Source organism: Scyliorhinus canicula, chromosome 3 (assembly GCF_902713615.1).
Source record: "Scyliorhinus canicula chromosome 3, sScyCan1.1, whole genome shotgun sequence".
Classification (NCBI taxonomy): domain Eukaryota; kingdom Metazoa; phylum Chordata; class Chondrichthyes; order Carcharhiniformes; family Scyliorhinidae; genus Scyliorhinus; species Scyliorhinus canicula.
The window spans coordinates 45,717,821-45,743,978 of record NC_052148.1 but is presented as its reverse complement, the minus strand read 5'-3'; the positions used below and the strand labels follow the sequence as shown (position 1 = coordinate 45,743,978).

Below are 26,158 nucleotides of genomic sequence, written 5' to 3'. Positions count from 1 at the left end.
GGTGAATTGGCCATGTTAAATTACCCCTTAGTGTCCAAAGCTGTGGAGGTTAGGTGGGGTTACGGAGGGGGTGTAGGGCAGGAGAGTGAGCCTAAGTAAGTTGTTCTTTCACAGGATCAGTACAAGCACGATGGGCCAAAGGGCCTCCTTCTGCACTTTACAAATTTCATGTTCCATGTTCTAACACTGAAGCCTTTCTTCATTCAGTGATTCTCCCATTCTGGCCCAGAATTACTTGTCATTCTGTCGTTGACACTCTCCCCAACCTGGCACCGAGGATGCTTTCCTACTGCCCCCCATCCCAGTCATGTATCTGAGTGCAACCCTCCCCACTCTTCCTCCGACAATGGAGGCCTTGCCCTACAGAATATTAAAAGCCCACCTCCACCTTACCACTGGTCTCGTAGACTTGGCTGTGACACACCGCTGAAAATGGTACAGCGCTAAGTCAGAGTTGCCGTGAGCACTGTGTAGTGCAAACCTCAGACTCACCAGCAAAATGCAGGGTCGCCAGCTGCACATCGCTGCGTATCCTGTATAATATTGTGAAGCACGTTGGTTTAATTAAACATGGGGGGGGCCTTCTTGATCCAGTGTGAGGAGCATGATTCCAGCCAGCAGACCATATAATGAGATGCAAATGTATTAACCTGATGTTCATGCCGTACCCCAATGGGAAATGCAGCTTGCCATTGACTTTTACAGTGGTGCTACACTGATATTTTCAATCTCACAATATTTTCTGCACCTGTCTGCCATGGTGCCCACCTGCCATGATGCCCGCCTGCCATGATGCCCGCCTGCCATGATGCCTGCCTGCCGTGGTGCCCACCTGCCATGGGGCTCACCTGCCATGATGCCCATCTGCCATGATGCCTGTCTGCCATGGGGCCCACCTGCCATGATGCCCACCTGCCATGGTGCCCACCTGCCATGATGCCCATCTGCCATGATGCCTGTCTGCCATGGGGCCCAGCTGCCATGGGGCCCAGCTGCCATGATGCCCACCTGCCATGGTGCCCACCTGCCATGCTGCCCGCCTGCCATGGTGCCCACCTGCCATGCTGCCCGCCTGCCATGGTGCCCACCTGCCATGATGCCCACCTGCCATGGTGCCCACCTGCCATGATGCCCGCCTGCCATGCTGCCCACCTGCCATGCTGCCCGCCTGCCATGGTGCCCACCTGCCATGATGCCTGTCTGCCATGATGCCCGCCTGCCATGGTGCCCACCTGCCATGATGCCCGCCTGCCATGGTGCCCACCTGCCATGATGCCCGCCTGCCATGGTGCCCGCCTGCCATGATGCCCGCCTGCCATGGTGCCCACCTGCCATGATGCCTGTCTGCCATGATGCCCGTCTGCCATGGTGCCCACCTGCCATGATGCCCGCCTGCTGTGATGCCTGTCTGCCATGATGCCCGCCTGCCATGATGCCCGCCTGCCATGGTGCCCATCTGCCATGATGTCCGCCTGCCATGATGCCCACCTGCCATGATGCCCGCCTGCCATGATGCCCACCTGCCATGGTGCCCACCTGCCATGATGCCCACCTGCCATGATGCCCGCCTGCCATGGTGCCTATCTGTCATGATGCCCGCCTGCCATGGGGCCCACCTGCCATGGTGCCTACCTGCCATGATGCCACCTGCCATGGTGCCCACCTGCCATGATGCCCGCTGAGGGTGACAGTGGAAAATACCTGCCTCTGTCTTTGACAAAGGGCGTGTAACCTCCATCCGGATACTCTAGATGGCATGGGAGGTACATTCCCCCGTGTTTGTGTGGGTTTCCTCCGGGTGCTTCAGTTTCCTCCCACAAGTCCCGAAAGACGTGCTGTTAAGTGTATTGGACATTCTGAATTCTCCCTCTGTGTACCCGAACAGGCGCTGGAATGTGGTGACTAGGGGCTTTTCACAGTAACTTCATTGCAGTGTTAATGTAAGCCTACTTATGATACTGATAAAGATTATTATTATTAAGTGTTTCAACCATTAAGACTTGAAAGGAAGGTTGTGGGGTAATTTGTCTGAGCAGATGGTTAAGCTCTGCTGGAACAGGCCTGGCTTATTGCAGGTGGCCTTTGTATAGTTGTGTTTGAATTTGGGCCGGAACATTTCGCTCCTCACTGCTGTGATCGGGAATCCCAATTAGGCGGAGAATGGAGCGTCAGCAAAAAAACGAGATGGGAACCAGGCGGTAGACCCGTTCCCATTCTACGCTCCTCCTCCGCTGGCCGTAGCATGCTACCTGCGCCAGTGGGAAAATGCATACCGGCGATTCGCATAAATTTCAATGTGATTAATGGGCTGAAAGACCGATTCTCTACACCCAGGCACTTCGCACCCCCCCCCCCCCCCATGCTCCACCCCTCATAGCCAGGAGTCACGCAGATGATTTGGTGCAATTTTTTACAGGTGGGGGCCAGGTGCCATGTCCTGCGAGGGGGAGCAAGGATGTAAGAAAACTTTTTACACTAATCAGGCTTGCTGGGGGTGCATGTCTGGTGTTTTGGGACTAGTGGGGGCTGACTTGGGGGCATGTTTGTTGAGTCCCCCAACCTTGGGGTTGGGGTGTCCTGGCAGAACCTCCCATTGCTGCTCTAAAAGCATTGTAACCCACTGTAGCAACCTGGGGTGGCCACGTCCCGATTCCAAAATGGACACTCGCAGAGTGCAGGGAAAAATGGATAACACTAGAGAAAACAAGCAGGTGCAAGGTTTCCTGTGTATTAAGATTTGCAGAACCCAGACAGAACTGAAACCAATAGCCATTAGCATATTAATGAGCTATCTCCGGGGACAAAGAGAAACATTGAAACAATCGAGACCAGGACAGACTCCCCGGCGCCAGTGGGAGCTAAAACAAAGGCAGGCAAACGGTTACATAGGGCCCGCCCAATGATCAGGGAACAACTCTGGTATTGAAGAAAATCAATAGGAACGATTGGGACATGGTCCAATTAATTGGGACCAAGTCCGGCGTCCGCCCAGAAGGGCGCAAACCCCTGGGGACTATAAAACAGAGTCCCCAAGTTCAGTTCGCTCTCTTGAAAGCTCCTGAAAACTCTTGGAAGCTCGTGGAAGATCTCTTCATCTTCACCTTGGCTTTTGGCTCTCAGCGATGAGAGGCCGCCAAGCACCAACCAAGTAAGTCTAAGGTCAACGCACACTACGAGATAGACGCTCCTAGCTACTATTCTATACCAGTTCGAAGCCAGTAGTATCAGAACCGGACAACGGCCATTGTTCCTCTGACTGAGTGGGCCACTCAAAGCTAAGTATAGGCTTTTAGTAGTAGTTGTAGTTTAGCGAGTAGAGTTTATGCATGAGTAATAATTGATTGTGTGTGTAAATAAATGTGTATTGATTTCAAACTTACTAACTGGTGTATCGATTCATTGATCAGTATTCGGCTTTAAACCCTGTGGTGGTATCAGAAAGATACCTGGCGACTCTTGAGCAAAGATAATTAAAACAGAGCAAATTAAGGGAAAGCATAACGAGCAACACCACCCCTTACAAGTATAACTTACAGGCTCCTGACAGTTGACAATGATGACTGCTGCCAGTGTCCAGGATATGCTCTGAGGTCTCCTGAATATTTTGGTCCAGTGGCAAGAAAAATCTGGACAGCTGGAGATAGATTTGGATGCAGTGGGTGACCAGGGCCTCCTTGTGTCTTGTTGAGCTCTATGTACTCCACAATACGGTGCTCACTATGTGGAGACAGGCACTCCTCCTCCTGTCAGAACCCTTTCTTGGGTATTATGAGCCCTTCTGTCCAGTAAGGCCAAAAGAGAGATAAGACACAACTGGACTCTCTGAGTGATGCCACTAGCTCATTGACATAAGATGCTGCGTGTATCAGTGCTGGCAGGTTCTCAACAGGGCAAGGGCTCTGAGCCTTGCTGAGGGTTCAGTAAATGACCTGGGCATACAATTCTCCCATGGGCAAGAGCAGCAGGTACCTTTAGGCTGTTCAGCAATGTGTCTGCAAGAGGCTGGATACACAGAGGATCCAACATTGCACTCACCTCGTCAGAGCAAAGAAAGTAATTGAATCACTGGACCCAGTTACCTCTGATCACACTTCTGTTGTTGTCTCAGTAACCAACAACCATGCTACCTTCTCCTGCCATGATCTGGATAGAGGACCTCCCTCTTCTCCCTCACCACCCCCAAAATGACCCCCAGCTTGAGTAGAAGTGCGAGCAGCCCAGCACCAGGTCCCAGCCATCTCCCTCTTCCTCGATTCCTGGCGTTCTCATTTTCTCCGGGAAAAGGCGGCCACAGTAATGGCTGCCATGATGAATTGAAATGAGGCCTGCACTTCTTTGGTTCCACTTAAATTGCCTTCCTACCAATTAGCAGCCCACCTCCAGAAAACCACGAACCAAGACTGCTCCCTCTGCGATACCCATGCCAGGCAGGGTCAAGATCTGGAAAAGGTCCCCAACGTTGTTTTCCCAACCATGGATGTAAAATCCTACCCCAAGATTCTGCGATTCTGTAAACACCATAAATTTAGAGTACTGAATTAGTTTTTCCAATTAAGGGGCAATTTAGCGTGGCTAATCCACCTAACCTGCACATCTTTGGGTTGTGGGGGTGAAACCCACGCAGACATGGGGAGAATGTGCAAATTCCATACAGACAGTGACCCAGGGCCGGGATCGAACCCGGGTCCTCAGCGACGTAGGCAGCAGTGCTAACCACTGCGCCACCGTGCCCCCCAATGTTCCTTTAATTTAAATGAATTTTCAGAAATTACCTTTTCAAAGGCTCAATATACATGAAGGCGGCAAGAACCATGTAACAGATTGGATGTAAATCTGTTGGATTTTGTAGTTGAAAAGGGAATTGTTTTGTTCAGCAGGGCTTGTCAATCCTCCAACATTGTCCTGGAATCTTCAGGTCATGAGTGCAACAATCTAACAGGTGACCTTCACTGAAGCTGTTGAGTTATTCTAAAGACTGAACTAACAGTACCAATTGAAGTTATCAGAATCTGTGAGCAAAGCAGAGCAAGCACCTAATTCTGGAAGAAACGAGGAATGGAATTCGGAGCTATTGGTGAAAGGGCTAGGCCCTGTCAATACTGTTGGATTATTGAGTATTGGAAGAGGTTAGGAGCACGTGGAGGAGGGTTTCGGATTCAGTGTTATGGAGGAAGGGAATCCCAGGATGCCAGAACTGGAGATAGGTACAGGAATTTTCATAGAATTCCTTTTCATAGAATCTCGATAATGCAGAAGGAGGACATTTGGCCCACCGAATCTGCACCAACCCTCTGGCGGGTCACCCTACTTAGGTCCACTACCACGTTCTATCCTGTAACCTGTACATCTTTGGACATTAAGGCGCAATTTAGCGTGGCCAACCAACCTAACGTGCACATCTTTGGACTGTGGAACCACAACCAGAGCACCCGGAGAAAACCCACAGTAATGGGGAGAGCAATCTTCGCAATCACCAAGGTCAGAATCGAGACAGCAATGTTAACCACTGAGCCATTTCAGTGTTAAGGATGAGGGGCCACGGTCGTGATAGCACTGTGGAAGTGGACCAAGGTTTGGAACACTGGCAGAGGTATAGGGTATTTCATAAATTCAGAGATCCTTAAGTAAGCATTTTGTGGAATAGATTCAGTTGTACTTGGGGCAGATTCTAACAGGCTTATATGTTGCTCGCATTAGGAGGGTTTTCTTCAATCCCAAGCTTTAGAAAGAAAGCCGAGGCCTCTTCAGCAAACATTAAAACACACAGGGTGACTATTTCGTTAAATTTCACCATGTTGTTGGGAATTTTTAAAAACGTTTTTGTGTCCCAAACCTTAATGTTTGATGTAAGATTAAGTTATTTGTAATTTACACTCTTCCAACTGGTTATAAAACGTTACTTATTTTTGTAATAGTTTCATATGGGTAACTGCTTTTCTTCCTTCTGATTTGCTCATTCCCTACTTTCTAAGTTTGATTTGGCACTGGCTAACTGCATTAATGAAGTATGAAAATGATGTGATGGCAGCATGAGAAAACAAATGTCACTACGGCATATATACAAAGTAATAGATCTAAAAATGTAACAGATCAGTGACACATGAAGGATACAGATCAATTCAGAGTAAAGCATGAGCTGCTTTATTGTCATAATTCAGATCACAACAAAAGTGCGACATTTTTAAGTCTGTTGTTACTATTCAATATGCCTTTTCTGATGGAGCTGTGCTCCGAAAGCTAGTGATTCTAAACAAAGCTGTTGGGACTTTAACCTGGTGTTGGAAGACTTCTTACTGTTATTTATAAAGTTGAGAGTTATTATGGATCAGAGTTTGCTTTTGATATTAGTACAGGGAAGGCTAGAGCAAGGTTTTAAGAATTATTTGATTTAAGTTGAAGTACCATTTGATTGGTGTCAGGATTTCACTACACAAAGAGACCTGGAAACCACACAACATCAGTTTAAGAACAAAGTTTTCAGACTGCATTTGGTTTACGTTACATTAAAATTAGCCGCTAATTCATCACCAGATTGGAAAAAGCATGAATTTGTGTCTCTGATATCGTTAAGTACCCCATACAAGCCGCAAAGTAAAGAGCTGATGGGTGAAAATTTAAACTGTCCCTATTTCCATTGAGAATCCAGCTGCCAGGAGCAGGCTGGCGGAGGAATACACCAGAAGGCATATTAAATAATAAGCCCCAGCAATTGGGAACTTCAAGTCATTGCCCAATTTACCAACGTGTAAATTTGACGCTGGCAGAAATAGATTTCCTGTCCCCCATATCGAGGCCTTTTCTCATTCAACGAGATGCTCAATTTACTTATAGTCCCTGGAACTATTTTTTAAGAGGAGGGACATAATCCTTGACCGCTTTGCCTTCCCCCTCCCCAAAGAAAGGAGGGAAAAAAAAGTTTTGCTGAGGCATCAACCAAACCTGTTGACCGGACGTTCCTCGCGCACGCCAGAAAATGACTGACGTGGACGCCAGCCAATGACTGTCGGCTGTCGCTGGGGTTCGCCCCATCGGCCCGGCGGCGGGCGGCCGGCCGCACCAATCAGGGCGGAGAGCGCTGGCGAGGGGTGGGCGGGATTTCCAGGTGGAGCGGGGAGGTTGGGTTGGGTTGAGCGGTCGCGGGGAGGTTGATAATCGGTTCTCGCCGTCAATCAAAAAAAAACAGGGAGCGAGGGGGGCTGGGGAAAGGAAGAAAACAAAAATCAGATCTTCTCAGAGGAGGATGCGAGAATTAATCACAAATTAACGCAGAAGGACAACGACATTGTTTTGTTTTTGAAGGGAAACTTGATTTTGTTTTAAATCGTTTCGATTGATGAGCGGCGGTTGGTGAACAGCGCGAGGCACGATTGTTTGAATTTTTGAATCGTGGTTGCCGTTTTTTTTAACGCCGGCGGCCTCCTTGTAAAATCCCCTCCTTCCTTCCACCTCCCTTACCCCCTTCCCATCTCCCCTTTCTCTCTCTCTCTTCCCGGCTACAACCATGTCGATCTTGCCCTTCACGCCGCCCATCGTCAAGCGATTGCTGGGCTGGAAGAAAGGCGGCGAGTCGCAGTCTCCCTCCCCCCAGTCCCCGTCCCAGCAACAGCAGCAGAACAACGGGCAGGACGACAAATGGTGCGAGAAAGCCGTCAAGAGCCTGGTGAAGAAGCTCAAGAAGACAGGGCAGCTGGACGAGCTGGAGAAGGCCATCACCACCCAGAGCTGCAACACCAAGTGTGTGACCATCCCCAGGTAAGGAGCTCGCCCGGACCTTCCTCAAACTGCCGGCCCCAGACCAGTTGCATTTTACTGGCACCCACTCGCAGTCATTAACTTGGCCGGCGGGAGCACATGTACGTCCCGAGGCCAACACTCGTTTGTGTCATCACTCCCTTTGGTAGTCCAAGGAAAGTTTATTTGCAATTGTGTCTGATTTGATGAGTATTGGTATTTAAAAGAGCCCCATGGCCGAGCCTGGTCTCTGCCGATTATAAACATTGCTACTTTGTGATGCTGGTGCAAGAGGTGATGGCTGTTGGCTTCTGGAAAGCAATTCTTTATATCTAACGCATAGGTAAGGGACGTTTATACATTAATGAATATAGTTTTTTTTCTCTTTTTAAGGAATATCGTAATTTTGTTTATAAAGTGGGATGGTTATATCTTTATCGCAACATAGACGTGGACCAATATGCAATTTTGTTTCTTTCTGTCGTTGTATCTTATGTAACTCAACTAGGGCCGAGATACATTTCCTTTCTCTTTTGAAGGAGAGTGTTGTTTATAACTACTTGGATAAGGACTCTCAAACCCTGGGCTAACTCACCACATGCGACCTTAAATATAATTTTTTGACGATTTGACTGATGGAATGTTTTGAAATGTGGCAGAATTGGCATGAGTTCATTTCTCCATTTTTTGGGGCACAAATGTACTTTATTTGTAAAATACCTGAAAGAACATTTCAAAATGGCCATTACACAAAATGTAATAATATTTACGTTGTCCCCATACATCAAGTTGCACTCTTTGAGGTGCTTCAATGTAGTCAAAGAAACATTACATATATTTCAAAATGGTTGTTACAAATGGTGCAAAGGCATTTACGTTGTCCAAATAGATCAATTTGCACTCTTAAGGTGCTTCAGTACAATTGTGATACATGTAATATTCACTGTACACATTCAATTTCAGTTATATAGCCTGAGAGGGTTCTATACAATTCCCAGCCCCTCAGTTCACTGTGGTTAAAAGACCTTAGACCGTGCTCCCCCCCCCCCGCATTGCGCCTCTGTGGTGGCTGCCCTAAGCTTTCATAGATTCCCTACAGTTCAGAAGGAGGCCATTCAGCACATTGAGTCTGTACCAACCCTTCAAAAGAGGACTGTACCCATGTCCACTGCCCTGTCCTTCCCGCCCTATCCCTGTAATCCTATAACCTAGCCTGCACATCCCATGACACTTGAGGGGCAATTTATCATGGTCAGTCCGCCTTACCTGCACATCTTTGGTCTGGGAGGAAACCGGAGCGCCTGGATGAATTCCATGCAGACGGGAGAACGTACAAACTCCACACAGACAGGTGACCCAAGGCCACAATTGTACCTGGCGAGGCAGCAGTGCTCACCACTGTGCCACCGTGCCTTCTTTAGTGCACCCCATAGCATGTAGCCCTGGGCTTTGGAATGTACCAGTCTGCAACATTAGATCGGGGACAACTCTTTGTGCTGGATTTGGACAGACCAAAGAGCATCTGTCACTGGGTTCGATCCTCCAGCAACAGCCGATGTTTGTTTTGGTGTGCAGCCCTGGAAACAGCCTGTGGAGCACAGAGTCTTGCGTCATGGAACTGCTCGGAACGAACATTGACAAAAAAAAACACCTCGTTTCTCCCCGGACCTTTCACAGGAGGTGGATCACGTGCTCTTCCACACCGCAGTCCTTAGGACAACATGCGGATGGGGTGAAACTCTGGGTGTGTAGGAAGGATCTGATGGGGAGGGCCTTTATCACCACTAGCCAAGCCAGGTTTTGGTGCTTGTTTGAAAGCTCTGGTGATGAGGCCTTCTGCCAAATGATCATGACAGTCTGTTCAGGGAACCATCTGATAGAATCCACCATCTTTTTCCGAAGGGCTGCTAGGACATTATGTGCAGATCATTGGCTTTTCCACGAGGGGCAGGTGGTACGATACGGTCCAACTACTTGGAGCATTCCTCGGCAGCAAGGTCAGACCCATCCTTCGCAACACTAGGGAGCAGGTAGAATCTCAACACGTAGTGACACGGTATTTACGTACTGAAGATCTCTTCACAGCTTGATGCAGCTGCACAGGAAGATGGTCATCAGGATTAGGGTGAGGCTGGGCATTTTTACTACCCCCTTTATCTGGACATTTATACACTGCGTCCCTTCGAATTCATTCCATTTTGGACCCCCAGATGAAGTGGATAATAGCTCGGTAATCGCCGCAGAGTGGGAGTGAAGCATAGGCCAGGCCTGCATCACATGCAGCAACGGGATTGTGCTTCAATGGAGAGGGAGCATCGCTCCCACATGCCCAGTTTTTTGTTCATTATACCTACTCCTTCCAGTTTCTAATGCATGCCCTGGTCCCTCTGAACCATATCCGCAGTACTTTCAGACCATTTGACCTGCTGGTGAAGGGGACAAGGGAGTAATCAGCCCAGTTTCCAAAGAGCATGAATCGAGGCAAGAACACTCTTGCCACGATTTATCTTGGCACCCGAGGCCAGTTCAAACTGGTCACAGGCGCTGGGACAGTCTGCACCGACAGTGGATCTGAGCAGAAGACAGCGATGCTGTCCTTTACTGGGGGGGTCCATTTTTCTCTGTCTCTTGAGTGGTGGTGGTCATATAGTGGTAGTCTCATTGGCGTTTGATAGGGAACTCCAGGGTCTTGATTCAGTATGGTAAAGGAACAGGGGTATAAGCCTGTTGCAATTGGTGTTACTTGGAGGTGATTGATGTTCCCATGCCGAAAGAGAAAATGCTGGAAGATCTCAGCAAGTCTGGCAGCATCTGTAGGGAGAGAAAAGAGCTAAGGTTTCGATCCGATGACTTTGTCAAAGCTAACAGACAGAGAAAGTGGGAAATATTTATACTGTGGAGTGAGAATGAAAGATGAGTCATAGCCACAGAAACCCAGGGAAACTGGGTGATTGTGGCCACAGAAACCAAGGGAAAAGAGTGCTAATGGCAGTCCCTAGAGAGGACAAAATATGTGAAAGGTCAAACAGCAGACATCGGATGAATTGTAGATGTGGGGGAGAGGAAGGGGGAAGCAAAGAGGAGAAAGGTGAAGGAAAGGTGGATAAGATTGGGGGGGGGAGGGTGTATATTAAGAAAGAAAGAAATGGTAAAAGACAGTTAAAATGAAATTAAAACAATTGGGTCGAGGTGGGGTAGAGCCGATCATCTGAAGTTGTTGAATACCATTCAATGTTCAGGCCGAAAGTGGATAATAGCTCGGTAATCACCGCGTGCCTAACCGGAAGATGAGATGTTGTTCCTCCAGTTTGCGTTGTGCTTCAGCAGGCTAAGGACAGACATGTTGGCATGGGAGCAGGGTCATCTGTTAAATGGCAAGCAACAGGAAGGTCAGGATCCTGAATGTGCACAGACCGATGCTCAGCAAAACGATCATCCAGTCTGCGTTTGGTCTCTCTGATATAGAGGAGACACATTGGGAGCAGCGAATGCAGTAGACCAAATTGGAAGCGATGCAAGTGAAACTCTGCTTAACCTGGAATGAGTGTTTTGGGCCTGGGATGTTAAGCATGAAAGAAGTAAAGGGGCAGGTGTTACACCTTCTGCGATTGCATGGGAAGGTGCCATGGGTGATAGAAGAGGTACTGGGTATGGTGGAGGAGTGGACTAGATTGTCTCGGAGGGAACGGTCTCTGCGGAATGCTGACAGAGGGAGTGAAGGGAAGATGTGTTTGGTGGTGGCATCACACTGGAGTTGGTGAAAATGGTGGATGATGATGCTTTGCATACGGAGGCTGGTGGGATGGAATGTGAGAACGAGGGGGACTCTATCCTTGTTCTGGAAGGGAGTGGAGGGGGCGAGGGTAGTGGTGCGGGAGATGGACCGCACGCTGTTGAGGGCCCTGTTAGTAACTGTAGGTGGGAAATTGCTTTTATCCTTTTTGGTTATACTAGTTACAGGAGTGTGGTTAATTCTGTTTTTAATTATTATGGACAGGATTGTACAGAATGAAAACTGTCATTGGGATGATTTAATCTGATCATTTTTTGTTTTATAGTATAGTTACTTGAAGAAACTTTCAGATTAAGTTTCTGAAATTCAGTTTATTTTTATTCCTGCAAGTTTTCCAAGCATGAAAAAACACCTATAGGGCATTTTCCTATGTTAAAGATGCAAGGGAGAAAAAAGTTATTTTTATGTTGGTATTTGTTCCCCGAGGGGAAAATAAGAACATGTTTAATTCTCTTTGAGCCAAAATGGGAGAGTTGTTGTCTTTATCTCAAAGTACTGTCTCTTTTCTTCCAGCACCCAAGAAAGGGGCTAAAAAGGCATAATGGATATATTATAAATGAAACCCCTCACTTTAATTTGATTCAGAGTCATCTCTGCCTAGTGGTACAGCTAATATATTATGAGGGAATGACAATTAAATTACAGTTAATTGAAATTCACCCTATTTTGCTATTATTTATTGTGGAACATTTCCAGTGTCATTGATAACTAATTCAACCTACATGCTTGAAGAAACAATGCAAGACTTTTTTGTAAACCTTTTGGAGATTATGCTATAGCTTTGTATTTATTTGTCAAGCTGTTGGATTTCATGAATTGATTCCAAAACTGTTTGTTCTATAAACAAAACATACTGGATATATGTAATGTATGCTGAAAATACACATCAGAAGCAAATGGAGACCTTGAGCAAAAAAGATTATGCCCAAAATTTTTAGTCTGTGCTTATTCAGATACTGATTAAACCGTTTATGTATTTCCAGCATGCTGTCCCCTTTCTCTCTTTCCCCCCCCCCCCCAATTAAAGCAAAACGAAAAGAAAGTGAATTCTCTATTAGTACTAAATTCTTATTCCTTTCAACCATACGTGTAATTTATTTATTGTTGACTGTGCCCCCCAGCCTGGGGTAAGCATTAAGTAGCAACATGGTTTAATATGTAGCTAGAATGCGCAATCTAGTTTGGTGTTGATGTCGAGGCTTATCATAGTATTGATCTGTAAATACTACGCCATTTTGATCTGCCTGGAAAATGGAAGCAATTTATTTATCCTATATTTTGGACCATATTACTGTGGAGTCTTGGTATTGGGTTTTAAGTTGTTGAATAATTCTATCAACAGATGGTTCAATGACAGCAATTCTGAATCGGATCATTTTTCATTTTACTTCTATACATTGTGAATATTTTGCTTTTTCTAGAATCATGGAATGATTCATCATAAGCCATTTGGCTCTTACCTGTGCAGAATCTGTGATAGCTATCTAATTAGTCCCTCCCACTGATCTTTCCCTTTTAACCAAGCATATTTTCCTTTTATTATTTATTACATTTCTTTTTGAAAGTTATTGAATTTTGCTTCCAACATCCTTTTATACTTTATTCTTTCACTGGATGTGAGTGTCTCACTGGTAAGGCCAGCATTTGTTGTCCATCCCTAACTGTGAGGCAGCAGAGTCAACAATATTACTGAGCTGCATGTAGTAATATTTACAGATCAATACTATGATAAGCCTCAACATCATTTCCATTCCTAAAGGACATTAGTCCTTTTATGAGTTTTTACTACAATCGCTGATAGTTTCATGGTCATCATTTCTGAGACGAGCTTTCAGTTCGATGAATTTAAATTCCACCGGCTCCTGTAGTGGGATTTGAACTCTCCATCCTCCAAACATTAGCCAAAGTCTCTGGATTATCAGTATGCCACTGCCTCCCATATGCTTATCATAACTCACTAATTACCTTTAAATCTGTCCTCTGACTACTGAACCTGTATGTCACTGGAAACAGTTTCTCCTAATTTTTCTCAAAACCCTTCAATGCTTTGAATACTTCCACCAAATCTTCCTATAACCATCTGTGCTCTAAGGAATAGAACCCACTTTCTCTATTCTCTCCACATAATTGAAATATTTCACTATTATTCACATTTTAATAAATCTCCTTTACACCCCCTAATGTCCCCCATTTCAAAAAGAGGACATGCAAAATCTTCGTAGAAATATTGAACAATATTATTTAACAATAGTGCTCCAGTCTTTCTAATTCTCAGTGGTCATCGAAAGCCTCCAGTGTACTGGTAAACACTGTATACTCTCTAGGGCCAGCTGAGTGTGGCCTGCAGCAGGGAAGCAGGCTGCACCTCTCTAATGGCTGAATATCCTTCTTGAAATGTGGTGCTCAGAATATGCCACAATGGTTCAACTGGGACCTAAGCAGTGTTTTGTAGTCTCAGCATAACATCCTTGCTTTTGTATTCTACGCTGCCATTAATAAAGCCAAGGATCCTGTATGCCTTTTAGCAGCCTTCAAAAAACTTTGTACGTACAGCCGTCGGAACAGTCTCTATTCCTGCTTCCCTTTTTGTATTGCCTTTTTTCATCCTTGCCAAAATGAGTCGCTTCACACTTGTGTCAAATTTCATCTGTTATTTGTCTCTTGTGCATTCTCTGCCCTTCTGAAGTCTGTTATTCTCCTCACTTCTTGCTATGTTTCTAAATTTTGTCATCTGTAACTTGTGCAACCTGATGCAAACTGGAGAAACCGCATCTGATTAGGCACTTGCAGCCTTCTGGACTTAACATTGCATTCAACAACTTCAGACCATAAACACTCCTCCATTTCAAACTTTAAGAAAAACCTTATTTTTTTTGCTCCTACCCCACCATCTGTAACCTGTTTTTGCTTCGCTTTCACAGATCGCTGACCCTTGTTCTGCTATTAACACACTCTTCAATCTTGCTTTTATGCCATTTTTAGTACGTTCTTTAGTCTTCAGTACTAACAGTCCCTTTATCTGGTGTTCATGAGATCTTTGCCAAATCTCTCCTGTGCTCCTACCTATCCCATACCATCTATTTTGCACTTCAGTGTAAATTGTATCACATTTCTACTCTGGTGGATTCATCTGGACTTAAAGCATTAACTCTGTTTCTGTCTCCACCGATGCTTGTTGAGATTTTCCAGCATTTTCTGTTTTTATTTGAAATGATGCCCTCCTATACTTAAGACCTATTGACCCCTAAGGAAGACACGTGTACACTTACTATGGTCTGGGAACCGCCCATTCACTCTTACTCCAACACAATCAAAACACTGTGGATGCTGGAAATCTGAAATAAAAACAGTATTGGAAATTAGGTAAGAAAGAATTTGAGGATAGAGAAACCATTCATAATTCCAGGTAAATGATCAGGTCTGATGCAAGATTATCAGCCTGAAACGTTAATTGTTTCTCTCTCCATAGATGATGACTGAACTGCTGGATGTTGCCAGAATTTTTATTTTATTTTACTACTTTCTGTCTTTTGTTTCTTAGCCAAGTTTTTAACCATGCAGACAATGCACCCTTCACTTCCGTCAGATCTCATTTTGTTATTACACCATGAGCTCTCATTTTGTTATCACATTTATTGATACTTTATCATATCTCTTTCTCTGATATTAATCCGTATATCTTTAGATATTCTAGGACTCTGATTCTGGATGCCATTTTCTCAGTAATTGAAATTGAACATGAAGGAGTGACCAAGGTCCATTGATCTTACTCTGCATTCAGTGGCTGATCTTGGGTTTCGCCTCCATTTTCCTGCCACTCTGAGACAAATAATCTGTGTATCCCAGCCTTGAATGTATTTAATGATGGAGCATTCACAATCTCTGGGATGGAGAATTCCAAAGATTCCCATGCCTGAAATTACTCCACATCTCAGTCCTGAATGATCACCCCAGTATCCTGAGACTGTGCCCCCATGTTTTAGATTCCCTGACCAATGGAAACAATGTGTTCACCCTGTCAAGCCCCCTTAGAATTTTGTAGGTTTCAATGGCATTGCCTCTCATTCTTAACTACAGAGAATGAACGTTAAATTTACTCAACCTCTCATTATAGGACAATCCCAGCAGCCAATTTAGTAAACCTCAACTCTACTGCCTCCAATTTTTGTTCCACAATTGTTTCTTAATACTTTTTTGACAAGTTGTGCCAAACATCTTTCTGAAATTTGGTCATTGGCCCCCCCGAGTGCGAAAAAAATGGAAATGTAGCTCCTTGCATGAAAATGTTGAACAGGCCTGGTACAGATAGTCTCTTGTACTGTTAGTTTGGGAGTTCCACAATTTAGATGCATAAAGAACAGTTATGTCTTTCAAAGTATTATGGTGTGTTATTTGATGGAGTCCTTGCCCTTCCAGATGATGGAAATCTCACATTTGGAAGTTGCTGTTGAAGAATCACCTTATTTAAGGAAAGATATAAATGCGTTGGAAGCAGTTTAGGGAGGATTTACCAGATTAATACCTAATGGGTGGGTTATCTTCTGAGGGAAGGTTAGTTAGGCTAGACTTGTATCCACTGGAGTTCAGAAGAGTAAGAGGTGACTTGATTGAAAAATAGAAAATCCTGAGCGGTCTTGACAGGGTTGATGTGGATAAGTTGTTTCCTTTGTGGGAGAAAAGTTAAACTCGCCCGATGAAGGACCTACGCTTTGAAAGCCAGTGATTCCAAACAAACCTGTTAGACTTTAACCCGGTGTTGTAAGACTTCTTACTGTTTTAAAAATAAGGGGTTGTCCATTTAAAACCTGAGATGAGGCAATTTTTTTGAGGGCAGTGAGCTTTTGGAACTCTTCTTGAAAAGTAGTAGAAGCAGAGCCTTTGAATATGTTTAAGGCTGAGGTGGATAGGTTATTGGTAAGCAAGGGGGTATTGGGGGTAGGTGGGATGCAGCTTTGAATGGCAAAGTAGGCTCGAGGGGCTGAATAGCGAACCCCGGTCCTTGTTTGTAAGGTAAAGTTGCCACAGCCCCAGATGACCATAAGCTGCTTTCCCCTTTGAGGGAGAGAGCTGACAGATGGTGATTTAACCTGAGGATCACGAGTCTTGGGTGTGCTTTGCTTGAGTTGAGCAATCTCATTGGAAAGCGTAGACGATATCTGGGGTTTTGAAAATGGCTGGCCAGGAACCCAAACCGCCAGTAATTAAGGGAGAGCTGCAGCAGGAAATCGCTGACTTCAAAAAGGATAATCTTAAGGAAACGACGGCACAAGTGAAGAACGTATTGCTGGACGCAGCAACAATTGAAGCAGAAAAGAAAGTGGCAAAAGAAGACGCAGCAGCGCAATGAGTAATTTTATTCTGATTTGCGCTGGACATTCCGCAAGCATTGCCTTCTCCCTATGTATCTCTTAAAAAAATGGATATTGAGAGAACTGGCTGGCTCCTACCCAGTCGGTCTCCTTCCCTTCCACTTGTCCCCTTTTTTTTTGAAGGGGGGTGAAAAACTACTGACCATTTTGGCTTTGTACTGTTGATGGCACTAAAGAGCTTGCATATCCATGAGGAGCCCAGGAAAGACTGCAGGAACCTTAATCACCAAATGTCTCTGTATGGAAAGAAGATGCCAAGGACAAAATCAACTTTTGTAGAGTGCCATTTTGGTGGAGCTTTTGGTGTGCACAATAACTGACGTTGCTTTTGATATGCAAATAAAACATTTGAAATCTCTTTTTTTTTTTAAAAACTGAGGATCACCACACCTCAGATGAGAGGCAAGGCTGAGAAGGCGGGCCTTCATGAATAACATCAACTGGTACGGGAATTGAACCTGCGCTGCTGGCCTTGCTTTGCATCATGAACCAGCTGTCTAGCCAGTGAGCTAAACCGGCCCTCTTGTTTGGATGCATCCTTGATGAGTTGCTGCAGTGCATCTTGTAGATAGTGCACAGTGGTTAGCACTGTTGCACCACAGAGCCAGGGCCCCTGGTTCAATTGCGGCCTTGGATGACTGCGAAGTTTGCACTTTTTCCCCATATCTGCAGAGAATCCAGTTTCCTCCTACAGTCCAAAGATGTGCAGGTTAGGTGGATTTGCTGTGTTAAATTGCCCCTTTAGTGTCCAAAGAAATGGTTAGGTAGGGTTATGGGTATAGGGTCTAGGTAAGGTGCTCATTCCAAGGGTCAGTGCAGACTCAGTGGGCCGAATGGCCTCCTTTTGCCCTTTCAGGATTCAGTGATATGCTATGCAATAGTGGTAGAGAGTGTAAATGTTTAAGGTGGTGGATGGGATCCCAATCAAGATATCTTTGTCCTGGATGGTGTTAAGCTTCTTTATTGTTGCAGTTGCATCTATCCAAAAAGTTAGGAAAGCAATCCAGTGCAGATTTGACTTCTGCCTTTTATGTGATGGAAAGGTTGACTTCTGCCTTTTATACGATGGAAAGATTTTGGGAAGAAGGATTGTAGGCCAACTGCCGCAAAATACCCAGTCTCTTGACATGTTGCAGTAGCCATGATATTTATGCCGAGTTTAAGTTTTTGGTCAATGGTGTACCGTGGGGCATTTATATTTCTGTATTTGATAATGGTAATGCCACTGAATGTAATGGGGAAGTGGTTAGACTGTCTTTTTGGGAGTTGGTCATTGTCTCGCACTTTATGTGGCATGTAATATTCACACTATACGTCATAGTCATAGAGTTTACAGTGCAGAAAGAGGTCCTTCAGCCCATTGCGCCCTGCTGACTATCAAGCACCAACTATTCTAATCCAATTTTCCAGCACTTGGTCTTGTATGCAATGGCATTTCGAGTGCTGATCTAAATACTTAAAAGTTGAGGGTTTCTCCCTCTCCACCCCTTCAGGCAGTGAGTTCCAGATTCCAACCACTGTCTTAGATGGGTTTACTCACACCTTTAAATCGTCTGCCCATTATTTTAAATGTATGCCTGGAGCGGCACGGTGGTACAGTGGTTAGCACTGTTGCCTCACAGCACCGAGGACCCGGTTTCGATCCCGGTCTTGGGTCACTGTGTCACTGTCCATGTGGGGTTTGCACATTCTCCCTGTGTCTTCTGTGGGTCTCACCCCCACACTCAAACATGTGCACGGTAGATGGAGTGGCCATTCTAAATTGCTCCTTAATTGGAATTTTAAACTCTATGCCCCCTGGTTATTGACCCCTCTACTAAGGGGAAAAGTACCTTCCTGTCTACCCTATCTATGTCCTTCATAATTTTATACATTTCACCTCTGGTCCCCCCTTTAGTCTTCTCTGCTCTAGGTAAAGCCACCCCAGCCTATCCAGTCTCGCTTGATAGCTGAAACGATCCAGCTCAGGCAATGTCCTGGTGAATCTCCTCTGCACTCTCTCCAATGCAATCCCTTCCCTTCTACAGTGTGGTGACCAGAACTGTACACTACTCCAACTGGGGCCGAACAAGTGTTATATACAGCTCCAGCATAATTTCCCTGCTCTTGTATTCGATGCCTCCAGTTAATAAAGGCATGAATCCCATAGGCCTTCTTAACCACCTTTATCTACCTGCCCTGCTGTCTTCAGAGATCTGTAAACATGCACACCAAGATACCTTTGATCCTCTGTATTTCCTAGGATCTGACCATTCATTGTATAGTCCCTTGTTTTGTTAGCCCTCCCAAAATGCATTACCTCTCACTTTTCATGGTTAAATTCCATTTGCATCTAACCAGTCTGTCTATATCGTCCTGGAATCTAAGGCCTTCCTCTTCACTATTTGCCACCACAATTTTTGTGTCACCTGTGAACAGTGGTATAGTACTCCGTTTAGGCAGAATTTGAATTAATTAATTCAAACGGAGTGACTCCAACAACTTGAAGTAGGCTGTGAGAGTTGTATGGCATTTTTGTAGTTTTATGCTACTGTGTGGATAGAAGTGACACTAATATCTAGAAGAATAAAAGCAAATTACTGCGGATGCTGGAATCTGAAACGAAAGGGAAAATGCTGGAAAATCTCAGCAAGTCTGGCAGCATCTGTAGGGAGAGAAAGGAGCTAACGTTTTGAGTCCGATGGCTCTTTGTCAAAGCTCTGGACTTGAAATGTTAGCTCTTTTCTCTCCCTACAAATGCTGCCAGACTTGCTGAGTTTTTCCAGCATTTTCCCCCTAATATCTAGAAGGCTGGAAATGCTGTAGTCTTGTTCAGATGATATCTGGGTGTATAGGCAGTGAAATTGTCATCTCGATGAGAGATCGCAGCCTTGAAATAGTTTCCATTTATTATAATTTATGCTAGTGTACTTCATGTCATTAATACTCTGATTTTACTGAAATCGCTATCGCTCAGAACTTTCAAACAACAGTTGATTATGGGGCTGTTACTGTGGGGACAATTTGCTGATCAACTATATTTAATTGTATTTGATTACAAATGAGTTGTATTGTCATCATGAAATTAGATATGAGATAATAAAATCTGTTCTTTTGAGTTGAGTTTCATGCCTGTCTCTTGCATATTACTGTTGCATGTGTGTTGTGCGAAATCAGTGGATGAAGGGAACTTAAATTAAGTGAAGCGTTTTTATTTTACATATACACTTTGCATACATTCTTCTACAAGTCTTGCATTTTGACAGTGTTTCCATAGCATGCAGGTCAGATAGCTCACTGCAAGGGCAGGTATTACATCATGGTATGTATTATATTCTTTTAGTCATGTAAAACCCTGTCCCTTTAAAGATACTAAATCTAATTGCTCTTCAGGAGAAAGAGGGAATACTGCAGACTTGTGTTTGCTCTTGATCTATTCTTGGCTGTTGGCTAAGCAGTGGAAATTTATATGATTTGCTAAATGTCTGAGCATATTCAGGTGTATTTTGAATTTAATTAAGACCTTGTCAGCTGCTTGGACTTCTAACACTGAAAATCTGTCAGTTATGAGTCCACTATTATAGGAAAATTACAACTCCGGTGAAACGTATAGATGGTATTTGCCATTTGAGTGTACTAACTGTTGCATTTCGAAGTAGCTTGTGAGAGAAACACATTTGCTTATACAACCTTGATGCTGTGATGTCTTTTCCAGCCTAACTTTCAAGCAAGTATTTTATTTGTGCCTGTAATGACTTTCCTGTCTTAGTTCATCTGCATGTCCTCGACACTGTTCGCTAAAATCTCCTCCAGCCCCACGATCATCTTTCTACGTTCTTCAGATTCTGCCCTCTTGTATATCCCTAATGTTAATTGCACCACCAGTGGTGGCTGTGCCTTCAGTTACCTAGGCTCCAACCTTTGAAATACCCTCTCTTTGTTGCTTTCCACCTAAAAGACGTTCCTTAAACCCTACCTCTTTGACCCCTAATATTCTCCTTATGTGGCTTGGTGTCATACTTTAAAGCCCCCCATGAAGGGCCTAGAGGCATTCATTAAAATGTGCTATGTAAATATAAGTTGTTAAAGATGTTAACATCTGACCCTAAATGTATTTAAAAAAAGCCTTTATTTTTGTTAGCCAGAAATTTTAAGCCCATTGAATATCATCACTCTGTTTAAGTTTCTCCCAAGTTGAATTATTAAAGTAATAATAGAGTTTCTCTTCGCACAATGCATATTTTCTCCCTTCAAGATCATTCCAGTTGCTCATAACCGTAGAATTTGAGTACAGCTTTGCAAAGCAAGGTTTCAACTCTGCACAAGGAGAGTTGCTGGGGATTAACTAGATGCCTTGAACAGCATACTAAGCTTTTTTGATCTTTGCCCAGCAAAGATTGTAGTACTCATAAGTATATTTGTTATCTGGGACTAAACTGGGGGGAAGAAAATTCTAGAACTCTATGCATGTTCCATTTGTGCACCACACCTGCTTGCCAATAATCATGAGATTACTGATAGACTATATATCTGCATTGTTTAGCTATTGTTGATGGTTCATTTAACATTGCCGTTACCTTTTTTCCAATTAAGGGGCAATTAAGCATGGTCAATCCACTTCACCCCCTCTGAGGGACTCTCGGAATCTGGCACATCATAATTGAAGGTTCTTTTGTTTTTCTGCTTCTGTAGATAGTTTAGGCAGTGCCCTATTTGGCCTCCATCAACACTCCACTCCCTCCCTCACCACCACCCTCCTTTCCCATCTCTCCCTCCCCATCTCTCCTTTCCCTTCTGTTGGTACAGAGGTGGCAAGGTATCTGGTCTCTCCAGTGCAAAGTTTAGTTCTTCTACCATTTGTTTTTTGTAGAAATATGTTGTGAAATGTTTTGATAATCAGAGTTCCACCCCTTCCGTCCCCCCCACTCCCCGTACATTGGTACTGAGGGAAGGGTACCCTGTTTCTCCAACACAAAATTAATATTTGTACTGTTCGGCCTTTTTATATAGATATGGTCAATCCAACTACCCTGCACGTCTTTTGGGTTGTGAGGGTGAGACCCATGACGCGGGAAGATGTGCAAACTCCACATGGACAGTGACCGGGATCAAACTCGAGTCCTCGATGCTGTGAGGCAGCAGTGCTAACCACTACACCACCTTGCTGCCCTACTGGCATCTACCTAACAATGTGGAAAATTGCCCATGTGTGTCCTGTGCATCACAAACCAGACAAAGCCAACCCGGCCAATTCCTGCCCCAGGAGGGAAGTAGATCCTTGGAAAATAGGCGACAGGTTTAGATAAAGGATCTGGATCGGCGCAGGCTGGGAGGGCTGAATGGCCTGTTCCTGTGCTGTAATTTTATTTGTTCTTGTTCAGCAATCTACTCTTAATAATTAATTAGTAAAGTGATGAAAGGGGTCAACAGCAAGTGATATCAAGCGGCACTTGGCAATAACCTGTTTACTGACACTCAGTTTGCGTTTCGCCCAGGTCATTCAGCTCTTGGTTTATTTACAGCCATGGCTCAAACAAAGACAAAAGAGTTGAATGCCAGAGGTGAGGTGAGAGTGACTGTCCTTGATATAAAGGCAGCATTTGACCGAGTGGCATCAAGGAGCCCAAACAAAACTGAAAATTGGGGTAGGCAAGGTAGGAAAAACCCCATCCCTGGTTGAAGTCATAATGGTTGTGGTTTTTTGAAGTTGGTCATTTCACTTTCAGGCCACCACTCCGAAGTTCCTGAGGTTAGTGTTGTCGGCCCAACCACCTTCAGCTGCTTCATCAGTGACCTTCCTTCCATCATAAGGTCAGAATTGGGGATGTTTGTCGATGATTATAAATGTTCACCATTCGCGACTCCATAATATTGAAGCAGTCCATTTTCACAATGTAGTAATGATGTGGAGATGCCGGCGTTGGACTGGGGTGAGCACAGTAAGAAGTCTTGCGGCTCCGAAAGCTCGTGTTTGAAACAAACCTGTTGGACTTTAACCTGGTGTTGCAAGACGTCTTACAATGTAGTAAGACCTGGACATTCTTTATACTCTGGCTGGCAAGTAACATTAGCGTAACAAGTTCCAGGCAATGATCCTACAACAAGAGAGAATCTAACCATTGCCCCTTGACATTACCATTGTTGAATCACCCGCTTTCAACATCCTGGGGGTGTTACCATTGACTAGAAACTGAACTGGACTGGCCATATAAATACTGTGGCTACAAGAGCAGATCCGAGGCTAGGAGTCCTGCGGCGAATAACTCTCCTCCTGACTTCCAAATCCTGTCCACCAGGCTCAAGTCAGGAGTTTAATGGAATACACTCCACTTGCCTGACTGAGTGCAGCTCCAACAACACTGAAGAAGCTCTACACCATCCAGAACAAAGCAACCTGCTTGATTGGCACCCCTACCCCACACACTTCTTCCCTCCAGCGGCACGCAGTGACTGCAGTGTTAACCAAATAGAAGATGTACTGCAGGAACTCAGCAAGGCCTCTCCAACAGCACCCTCCAAACCCATGACTGCTACCATATGTATCTAGAAGGCAAGGGCAGCAGACACATGGGAACACCTGGTGGTTTCCCTCCAATCCACTCACTCTCCTCCTGACTTGGAAATATATCACCACTGTTCTTGGGTTGAAATCCAGGAGCTTCCTCTCCAACAGCACTGTGGGTGTGCCTACACTTCAGAACTGCAGTGGTTCAAGAAGGCAGCTCCCCACCACTATCTGTGGGTATGGACAATAATTGCTAGTTGAACCAACAATGTCCACATCCCAGGAATGATATTTTAAAAAAATAAAAAATAAACTTCCATCACTAGGCTGACCTTTCTGAAACCACTGGCAGTCTCATGGTCGGCTATTTTGGTGACAATCATGGATGACATATCTAGCCTTTCACGCCCATTGATCTTCAATGCTCTGAGATCTGTATCCAACAGTAAGGCACTTGAGCCTACAGCCTTTTGACTGGAGTGTGAGTACCATTAACTGAGCTATGCTGACACTCTGAGCACATTTTGCTGGAATAAATGGGGTGTTTTTTTAATCATATGTACTTTAATTATTGCACAGATGCAGTAATGTCTAACATTTTTACACTTGAAGCTTAAGAATCCTTTTTATGCAGTCACTCATTTAATTCTGTTTTTTGTGTTCATTAGCTGGTTCTCTTATTCAGGGACCCAGGTTCGAATTAAACCATGGCAGATGGTGAAATTTGAATTTAATAAAAATCTGGAATTAAAAGTCTAATGATAATGAAACCATTGCCGTAAAAAGCCACCTGTTTCACTAATATCCCTCAGGGAAGCAAATCTGCCATCCTTGCCGTGTCTGGCCTGCATGTGACTCCAGGTCCACAACAATGTTGTTGACTCTTAAATGTCCACACTTTCTCAAAGGCAATTAGGGATCGGAAATAAATGATGGCCCAGCCAGCAATGCCCATTTCTTAAAAAGTAAGGTGAGATTCCCAATTGCCCTAGAGAAAGTGGTGGTAATCCACCTCCTTGAATCCCTGCAAACCGTGCTCTCAACCTGCCCTGCGACCTTTAATTCTGTATAAATACACACCATGTCCCTCTACTCCTGCATCTCCTTCAGTGGGCAGCACATTAGATAGCACTGTTGCTTCACAGCGCCAGGGTCCTAGGTTCGATTCCCGGCTTGGGTCACTGCATGTTCTCCCTGTCTAAGCGTGGGTTTCCTCTGGGTGCTCAGGTTTCCTCCCACGAGTCCCGAAATACGTGCTTGTTAGGTAATTTGGACATTCTGAATTCTCCCTCCATGTACCCGAACGGGCGGGTGGAATGTGGCGACTCGGGAATTTTCACAGTAACTTCATTGCAGTGTTAATGTATGCCTACTGTGACAAAAATTATTATTGATCTAGATTAGCCACTACGTTATGGTTTATGATTCCCTGTTGAGCATCCTGTTAGTCATGCTCAACAGTTATGCCCCCAACAGGAATGATATGAATTTAATTAATTCCCTGCTGGCCTCCCTCCCGAACCTTTATTCACATCATCTTATTTTAGGTGGGGACCTGAACTATGTTTTGGTCCCTAAATTGGATCATTCCAAATCTAAATCTCTTCCATCTGGGATATCAGGGCTTTATCTTTTAGACTTGGAATGTGTGGGGTGGATCCATGGAGCCTTTTGCACTCGAATGATCGGGACTTGCTGTTTTTTTTCACATATCCACCATGCATATTCCCGTATTGATTTTTTTTGGGTTTTGGATAGGGTGCTCCTCCCTTCAGTGGTGGCGGCTGAGTACTCAGCAATTTTTAAAAATTCATTTGCGGGATGCAACATTTATTCCCCATCCCTGATTGCCTTCAAGAAGGTGGTGGTGAGCTGCTGCCTTGAACTGCTGCAGTTCCTGAGGTGTAGGTATACCCACTGTCCTGTTAGGGAGGGACTTCCAGGATATTGCCCCAGCGACAGTCATGATGGTGAGTGACTTGGAGGGAAACTTCCAGGTGGTGGGGTTCTTCAGTATCTGCTGCTGTTGTCCTTCTCGATAGTTCTGGGTTTGGAAGGTTCCAAGGAACCTTCGCAAGTTACTACAGTGCATCTTGTAGATGGTACACACGGCTGCCACTGTTTGGTGGTGGAGGGATTGAATGTTTGTAGAAGGGGAGGAATCAAGCGGGCTGTTTTGTCCTGGATGGTGTTGAGCTTCCTGTGTGTTGTTGAAGCTGCACTCATCCAGGCAATCCACTTCCCGTACCAGCCTCCCCGCACAGGGGCTGGAATGTGGCGACTAGGGGCTTTTCACAGTAACTTCATTGAAGCCTACTCGTGACAATAAGCGATTTTCATTCATTTTTTCAAATGTTCCATTACACTCCTCACTTGTGCCTTGTAGATGGTGGACAGGCTTTGGGGGGTCAGGAGGTGAGTTACTTGCCATCGGATTCCTAGCCTTTGACCTGCTCTGGTAGCCACCATATTAATATGGCTAGTCCAGTTCAGTTTCTGATCAATGGTAACCCCATGGATGTTGATTGTGGGGATTCAGTGATGGTAATGCCATTGAATGTCAAGGGGCGATGGTCAGATCCTCTCTTGTAGGAGATGGCCATTCCATGGCACTTGTGTGACATGAATGTAACTTGTCAGCCAATTATTTCAGACCATTCCCAGAACGATGTTGATTTGATGCTAGAGTCTGGCCCTACCCAGCATACTCCCTGGAGATTAGATACTACGTTGCTGGCTGATTTTTTAAAATGTTGAGCATGTTTAGCAGAGTGGGCTAAA

The 26,158-nt window shown here is 44.8% G+C and overlaps 1 protein-coding gene across 2 annotated transcripts in view; it reads left to right on the top strand.

Annotated features, from left to right (window-relative positions):
• The first annotated feature begins 7,116 nt into the window (after nt 1-7,116).
• Nucleotides 7,117-26,158, top strand: part of smad2 (SMAD family member 2) — a 140,386-nt gene continuing 121,344 nt past the window's right edge. For both annotated transcript variants that reach the window (XM_038790487.1, XM_038790486.1), the window contains exon 1: nt 7,117-7,752. In XM_038790487.1, coding sequence (XP_038646415.1) covers nt 7,502-7,752 — 251 coding nt within the window. In that variant the 5' untranslated portion in view covers nt 7,117-7,501. The remainder of the gene's footprint in view (nt 7,753-26,158) is intronic.